General features: G+C 32.5%; 1 protein-coding gene across 1 annotated transcript; it reads right to left on the bottom strand.

Annotated features, from left to right (window-relative positions):
* Positions 1-531: 531 nt before the first annotated feature.
* On the bottom strand, positions 532-4498 carry LOC108472905 (phosphoenolpyruvate carboxykinase (ATP) 1-like). The gene is made up of 12 exons (XM_017774467.2): positions 3967-4498; positions 3647-3828; positions 3421-3574; positions 3154-3238; positions 2968-3068; positions 2501-2799; positions 2156-2329; positions 1980-2045; positions 1630-1808; positions 1380-1549; positions 1102-1270; positions 532-1013 (listed from the first exon to the last, which is right to left on the bottom strand). The coding sequence occupies exons 1-12, from the start codon at positions 4203-4205 to the stop codon at positions 873-875; spliced, it is 1959 nt and encodes a 652-aa protein (XP_017629956.1). The 5' UTR covers positions 4206-4498; the 3' UTR covers positions 532-872.
* Between the last annotated feature and the right edge of the window lie 4256 nt (positions 4499-8754).

Below are 8754 nucleotides of genomic sequence, written 5' to 3' on the forward strand. Positions count from 1 at the left end.
CTGTTTGTTCTATGTTTTTTTGTTCTTTAGCTATTTATTTCTTCTGCATGCTCTCTGTTGTTGTGTTGGATTTGATTGCAGGTGTCAGAGGAGTGAAAGGCCGGTGGTTGGCTGGTGAAAAGGCGTAGGCGCATGAAAAATGAGCATTCTTGCATCTTGGGGAAGGGTTGGTGGCTGCTGAAAAAAAATAAAGATAGTGGGCTATTAGGGTTAGTTTAGGTAATAGGCTAATAGGGTTTTGGTTTGGCCCTGTTGGGTTTAGTAATTTAGGTCACACATATTGTAAATGGACTAAAGAAATTGGACTTTTATTTGGGTTTCTTTATTTTTTTACTTGACCGGGCCAAAATTGGCTATCACATATATCATATCTAAAATTTATCTTATATATGTATATAAATTGAATAAATTATTTCATTTTAGTAAAATTGTCAACATTAGTTTTATATTTTTTAATATATGTATTTGTACATTAATAAATCAAAACATATACAATAATAATATTATTAACTAGTCACTTGTGTAGTTGCTAAAGACTTTAACATTTTTATCAGGGTGTATTAAAAACAAAAGATTATATATATACATGCAAGGAAGGTAAGTAATTGCCATTACCAAAGCTTACACTCAACCTTAAGGTATAGAATTTTTAATCACTTCCTCTTTGAAGTTAAAACCAGTAATTGAAAAGCAATTCATACTATTATCAGATACCATGGTGTTGAATTGTTGTTGAACTTCCAGCTCCAGTGCTAGTTTTTCGAGCTCATAAAGATTGGGCTACATCTAAAATCGAGTATGAATAGAAACCATTTTACATAAATCTTATTTTCTCTCACATTGAATAATTGGATTCTTCATTGGTTGAGAAATTAAAAGATTGGACCAGCTGCAAGGATCTCCTCAGTTAACTTGTCCTCTCCAATCTTATATTCTGTGAAGGTCTCAAAGTTATTCTTGAATAGGCCAGCTAATTTCAACAACGTGTTCTTGTATGCCTCCTTGTCAGCCCACTGCCATCCATGAAACCAGTTTCATTAAAAATTTTGACTAAAGTTCAAGTAACCTACTCGGAAAACAGCTTGGCCAACACTAGCTTACAGCGTTTTCCGGACGCAGGATTTCTTGAGGCACTCCCTCAATCTCACTGGGGATCTTTAAACCGAACACCTCAGTTTTCTCGTAAGTTGCTTTCAAGAGGCTACCAGAGTGAATGGCATTGATGATTTTCCGAGTGTACGGTAACTTTATACGGTTTCCAGACCCATAGCTGCCCAAAAAAGAAACCAATATTCATTGATGGATTCAACTTATCCAAGGAAAAAAAAAAGTTAAAAATGTTACTATTGGAAAAATGATTATCAATGGTCAGCATTTACCTTCCACCACACCAGCCAGTGTTGACAAGCCATCCTGTTGCCCCATGCTCGTGCATTTTCTCAGCAAGCATGGCTGCATACGTAGTTGGATGCAACATGAGAAATGCCGCGCCAAAACAAGCTGAGAATGTTGCTGTTGGCTCCTTAATACCATCTACGGTTCCAGCCACCTATATGGATCATCAACTAAGTTCAGTCCAATGATGCAAGGACATGAAAGCAAGTTTAAGGTAGGACATAGAAAATGTACCAGAGCAGTGTAGCCGCTAATGAAATGGTACATGGTTTGTGCCAGACTTAGCTTGCTCACAGGTGGAAGAACACCAAAGGCGTCGCATGCCAAAAGAATAACGTTCTTAGGGTGCGGACAGAAGCATGGTATCTTGGCATTTGGAATGAATTCGATGGGGTAAGCGGCACGAGTGTTCTCTGCAAAGAGAGAAAATAATATTAAAGGTTAACATGTCTAAGAATGATTAATTTCCAGCATATTACCTATCTTCCATGCCATCCTGAATTCATGGCTATCTAGATAAGTTTTTGAGTCAAGGTACTTGTGATGAATACAAGACTCCTAGATTGTTTGATAATGTATATTACCTGTAACTGATTTGTCAGTATAATCCACTTCTCTTGTATGTTCATCAAATACAACGTTTTCCAACACTGCAGAAACAAAGGAGAGGGGGGGGGGGGGAGGGGTAAAAAGATCAAGCCGAGAACTATGATGGTACTCCAGGTTAAATGATCCAAGAACAAAGAAGACAGAGTTTCACCAGTGCCAAACTTAATGGCATTCCAGATATCAGGTTCCTTCTCCTTTGAAAGATCAATGCACTTGGCATAGCAACCACCTTCGATGTTCGATACACAATCGTCACTCCAACAGTGCTCGTCGTCTCCAATCAGAAACCTATTGTGATCAGTCGACAGTGTAGTCTTCCCGGTACCTGTAAGGAAAAATTATTGAAGAAACAGAACTTATCAGCAACAATGCAAAACCAAGGTAATAAAAAAAGGAAATAAATGCATGTAAGGCTTCAAAGAACAAAGTAAGAGGGAACATATCTGTTTGTGGACTAGCACAACGGTGGCGACCTTTTGATCAGATGATACTATACCTGAGAGTCCAAAGAAGAGAGCAACATCTCCATCTTTCCCCATATTGCAACCAGAATGTAAAGATAGGATATGACGCTTAGGCATGAGATAATGCATGAGACCGAAAAGACCCTTCTTCATTTCCCCGGCGTATTGGGTGCCCAGGATGACCATTTCCTTCCTATTAAGATTAATGTCTATGCTAGTGGAGGATGTCATGTAGTGTGTGTAACGATTACATGGGAACTGTCCAGCATTGTATATAGTGAAGTCCGGTGTACCGAAATTCTCGAGCTCTTCTGAAGTGGGTCGGATACACCTGCAACCCACCCAATTATCCAATTGTAACCTAGGCTTTACCATATGCCTCCATGGAAATTCTATATGGATGATAAAACTCAACACATGATACAATACAATATTAACATTATATCATTACAAGGATATAGAGGCTTCATCAATATTAAATTGCTATTGTTTTACTTACATATTGTGCATGAACAATGAATGATAGGCTCTACAAGAGACAATTCTGACTTTGATTCTGTTCTTTGGATCCCAGTTCAGGAATTGATCATTCACAAAAACCTGGAAAATCATTTTTTTAAAAATTTAATATAAGAGAAATAAATAGAACTCCCAGCATATTAAATAAATAAAAGGAAAAGTTCACCTTGTCCAGAGAATTTAAGTAATCCACAGCTCTTTCTCTGTTCACCATGAAGGTATGCTCGTCCATTTCAATGTTGGGTGAGCCCCTGTCCTCCCATTTATTAGTTTCTACTATCATTCACCACCCACAAAGATTTAAATTACAATTGTAGACGTATTGCGTTATATTTATTGCGATTGCAAACTTTTTACATTTAACAAAATAACAATGGTGTAATTTAAATTCGTGTTTTCAAAATAGAAATAAAATAGGATTATATTGACTTACTTTCCCCACCAAAGCTCATCTTGGGTGGTGTCATCGATAACAACTCTCTTATCTCTGGGAGACCGCCCGGTCTTGGCTCCTGACAGGGTGGCTAATGCACCCGTGGATGTAAGGAAAGATCCTTTCTCATATTTTAAGGCCTGCTCATACAACTCTGCAACAATACAAACAATGATGATGGAGTAGAAAAGGGTTTTAATGAGGAATGGTTATGTTTATATTATACCTCCAGGAGAGAGGTTGTAGAGGACATGGGTGAATTTGAGAGAACTGTCACTGACGCTGATGACTGGTGCCTCTATATGGTGGTGGTGCGCCACATGCGAAACCGCCTCATACTTCCCGCCTCCTGGATCACCTCTTATCACCTTTGGCCCCGTCCCTCTAGTCAATGACGCCAAAGATGCACTGTCAAAAGGCAAATGAAAAAAAAAAAAATACACAGTAGTTAAAATTAGGAAAAGCAAATAAGAAAAGGATTTTGAATAAAATGCACACATATTTTAAACAAAGTGAGACTCAAAGCGGTGCATGGTGCAGGTGTACCTGATGGACTGGAGTTGCTGTCTCTGGCGTTCATCCTCAGACAAGTTAGCGAAGGCACCGGCGGTCCCTTGGAGAGGCGTGTTAGGCGCAGATCTCTTCCTCTGTAAAGAGTGAAGCTCTTCAATCGTCTGTGCCTTAACGGTTCCAGCACTGTCATTGGGTATCCCCTTTGCCTTCTCCGTCAGTATACTCTTCAATGGAGTCCTTGGCGACGTAACGCCCGTTCGGTTTGCTGCCATTTCTTCTTTCTGAAATTTTACGATGAATTGGAAAACAATTATAAACTTTATTTTTTCTTATTTTGTACAATTATCCACAATAATCTCCCTAGTTTATATAGTCAAGAAATAAAAACGTTGTCTTAGCCGATTTTGATGTTGTTTTTAAAAGAAAAAAAACCCGAGAAGACAAGACTCTGTCTTGATATAAAGTGTTGAATATTTCTGTCTTTTTTCTTTATCAATACTGCCCGTAAAAAACTGTAACGACTCGGACTTTGCCCAATCCAACCCTGCTTTGTCTCTAAAAAATATGAAGGTAATATCCGTACCAGTGTTGGTCATGAATAAAAGAAAGAGAAAAAAATTAACGTAGTTAAGCCTGTTTCTTATTCTCCGAAGAGGTGAAAAGATCCGTTTTTGTTTACATTTCATTAATAACTGAGCGGTCAGGTTGTAGAATAGGAAGCAGGAAATGACCAGAAAGAATCTGGATTGGCAGTCAAATGAGCCACTTCTGATTTACATGGCAGTAACCACCAACCTGAAATTAGATCCCTACCGTCTGCATTAATCCAGCACTTTTCCAATTTCAGTAAAATCAAGCTCCCCAGTTGGGAATTTTTGTATAAGAGCACTCCAATCACCTCTTAGAAATGCTAATCAGATAGCCAAAAGACCAACTCCCAAAAGTAGATAAAAGGTTTCTTAAGGGATCGCATGGTGGAATTAAATCAAATTATTATTATCATTATTTTTTAACAATTTCATTATAAACTTTTATCATATCTTTCTCAATTCATAAATAAATTTTATAACAATGTTGGTACAAATAGAGCTAAGTTGCATTCACAATTAAAATTGAATTTAACCAGACTCTCTTATTATATATTTAGTATTCTCAAATAAAAATATATTATAATAAAGTTTTATATTATTTCTACATGTATATACCATAATCTAAAGCGGAAAGAAAGAGAGGAATAAAGATACAAGTTACGTGATTTTCCGAAGGTTAAAAAGCTTTTAAAATTCAAAATTTTAGTTTTAAATTTTTTAATTAGTGAATGTTCCATCTTATAGAAACATTGTGCTTATTCGTATTTTTTTAGTAACGGTTGATTTCACAAAAGAGTCACATAAGCCATTTTTCATGTATTATAACTTGATTTTTTTTTGATATTTATAAAGTAATTAGTTTGTATATTGGTGCGATGTATAAGTTTATTATGTGTATAAATTATTTAGAATATAATAAATTTGTAATATTCTGAATATATTACATGATTTAAGGTTTGAAATAAATTTATTAAGATCAAACACTTAAAATATGTAAATATAAAATTATTTAGATACTTGTTTGGTATGAATTCAAATCATCTCAATTTTATTAAAAGATTAAACACTATGTTGTGAAGAAATAAAATTTATTTTATAGAATTATAAAAAGTAACTTAAAATAAACAAAAATAAAATAAATGATAATAACTACTAACAAATTCAAGTATTAAATTTCCTAGTGACATATTCATTATTTTTCCTGAAATATAGAATAAAATTATGGTTAAACCAATAAAATAAGAAATATATAAATATTTGTACTATCTTAAATATCCATTTAGTAGGTGTGAGGAAGTCTTTTCTTTGTACTTTTTAATTAGACTGCATTCTGGATGGTTGATGACCTTGGTAAAGAAGATTTCTAGTATGTTTTAGAATAATTTTTAAAATATATTTTAGTTAGTATTTTAATTAATCCATTGAATAATTTATTGTTTTAAAAAATTCACCTAAAATATCCATTTTTTCTTGTGAAAATTTGAGCGAAAAGTTAAAATAATTTATGTACTTAAAATTAGAAATAATTGATACTTCTAAATTTTTATTAAAAAATAACTTAATACATTAATATGATTTAAGCAAAATAAATATATTAATTATAAATTTAAAGCTTAATGTTTTGAATCATTTGAAAAGCCTATTTCTTGCTTTATTATGTAGATTTCATTGTGATTCTATCAACATACAATAATTAGATCAAAAAGGAATGATATGGGAAAAATTAAAACACAAAATTACAAAAGTGAAATTGAAAAAATATGCAAAAAAAAATTTAATTGATTGATTCAATCAATTTAAGAAAATGGAAATGATAGTTAACGTATATTAATTTTTTAAAAAATTATCACCAATGATTTGAGTTTTTTATTAATTATTTTATATAAAAATATTACAAAATAAAACCATTCAATTATTTCTTTAAAATAATTTTAAGTACCATTAAACTAGTGACACCTTCTCAATTAAGAATTCTATAATCTATACTACTATAGTTTAAAGTAAGGTCCAAATTGTTTACCTTTTCACAAGTGACTGCTTACTTTTGTGTTTACTTAACTTTTTTTTACATTAAAATATAATGGTTTGATTTTGATTTTGGTCCCTATACTATGTTGAAATTCAAATTTTAATATTTATGTTTCAATTTTTAACATAACTTGATATCTATAATTTTATAATGTCATTAGTAGTCTAAACAACCAATATTGTTAACAAATATAGTACTACTGCCAATTTTTCTTAAGAATATTTTTCCAACAAAAATTTATTTTTCCAACAAAAAATTTATTTTATCAAGATGAGATTGAATAGGTGTTTTTGAGAACAAATCTACATTAACATTGTAACCAAAATAGTTAAGGGTGCTAATTATTTAGATTAACTAATGTCGTTATAACAATATAGAGACAAAATTTTGTCCCAAAAAGTATACGAGCTAAATCTCAAATTTATACATAGTAAGGGATCAAATCCAAAATATGAATAAAGACACTTATACCTAACATAAATTATACCAAATAAAAGTATAGGGATTGAAGCTCAAATTTAAGTATGTTAAAGTGATCAAAACCATAATATATCTGAAAATAAGCTATAGCTAACATGATCGTCCCTAATATATATAATATAACAAAAAATTAAATATTCAATACTATTCAATTTACTTTTCTTGGATTTATATATTTGTAACACCCCCAAATCCGACTTAGACGTTATGGCCGAATCAGAGAGTGTAACAAGGAAGGATCTTGAAAATAGTGTTACTTCGATAAAACTTGTGCAGTTGTTCGATAGATCATCCAAGTTCATAAAACCCCTTTTTTTATAGCTATTTCTGGAAATGTTATTCAATTGTTTCATTTTCCAAAACACAAATTACAGCGGAAGTTTAAATAAAATCGATACAGTTTGGAAATCTTGTTTGTATTTTTAGAAAAATATATATTTGTGTAAAACCGTCATTTTCATAAACCATTTTGTCGGAGTATGCAAATTATCAAACAACCAAAACTAAAAATCAACAGTTAAAAACCATACATGTAACAGCCCGATTTTGGGCCTAGGCGGAATAGTGGTTTCAGAACCACTAACCCAAGGTCGGAGAAATTATTTTGATGTGATTTTATGTGTTATAGCGTTATTATATAAGTGTATGAAAATTTTGGTAAAATAATTTTAGCGATTGCATGCTTAATTTCGAAAAAGGACGAAATCGTATAAAAGGTAAAAGTTTTGTTTCACTACCCAATTGTGTTAAATAGCTAGTGAGCCAAATTTTAAGGTCTTTAAAGAACAATTAGACCCTTTTTAATAGAGGTGGCCGACCATAGGAGACAAGATTGGTCAAAATGTCAAAGTTAGGTGACATTTGGTGACTTAATTGAATAAAATAAAACAAAAGAAAAAGGGCTATCATCTTCCTCACCTCTCCACTGAAAATTTCAGCCATTCTAGGGGTTTTAGAAGCTCAAAATTTCAGCAAATTCTCATCCTTACAAGTAAATGATTTAGATAGTTTTTATTGATGATTTTTGCATTTTTAGGACCCTTGTGGCATGAGCTAGCTAATGAGGGGACTATTTTGCAAGATGGTTAAAAGTCTAGGGTTTTTTCATGAGAGTATTCATGTTTTATTCTAAAATTTTTATGGAAGAAAATGAATCATAGTTGTGAAATAAACAATTCTTGTAAAGTAGTTTTCATGGAAACCCTAACTAAGGATCATTTTGCATAAGTTTTGAAATAGGTGATAAATGTGTGAAATAATGAGAATTATGAGATGTTATTGTTATAAAATGAATTCGGCTAAGCTTGGCTAACGAGGAAATCCAGTAAAAATTGATTTACGAGCTTAGGGGTAAAATCATAATTTTTGCAAAGTTCAAGGGCAAAACGGTCATTTTACCAAAGTATGAGTCTTGAGTTGAATTGATTAATTTATGTATTAAATAATCTAAATTTCAACGTTTTAGATGAAGAGAAACGTGATTCGGGTCTTGATCAAGGGAAGAACAAAGTTTACAAGGCTTAAGCCCATCATTTTGTACCGAGGTAAGTACATATGTAAATAATGTGTCATTGTAGCTTACTTTTAAATGTTTTATTTTTATCACGTACCATAATCTTACTTGATACCATGGAAGTATAAATAATGTGATATAAGAATAACCTACTTTATGAACAAGTGCGTCAATATCAGGTTAGATACGAAATCTCATTGAACCTCGAA

The sequence above is a fragment of the Gossypium arboreum genome, chromosome 11 (genome assembly GCF_025698485.1).
Source record: "Gossypium arboreum isolate Shixiya-1 chromosome 11, ASM2569848v2, whole genome shotgun sequence".
In the NCBI taxonomy this organism is placed as follows: Eukaryota; Viridiplantae; Streptophyta; class Magnoliopsida; order Malvales; family Malvaceae; genus Gossypium; species Gossypium arboreum.

Coding starts and splice junctions, on each gene's coding strand:
- LOC108472905 (XM_017774467.2), bottom strand. CDS start 4,205: ATGGCAGCAAACCGAACGGGCGTTACGTCGCCAAGGACTCCATTGAAG. Junction 3,239..3,420: donor GATGAGCTTTGGTGGGGAAA/GTAAGTCAATAT, acceptor ATGGGAGGACAG/GGGCTCACCCAACATTGAAA. Junction 1,271..1,379: donor ACTGGCTGGTGTGGTGGAAG/GTAAATGCTGAC, acceptor TTTTTTGGGCAG/CTATGGGTCTGGAAACCGTA.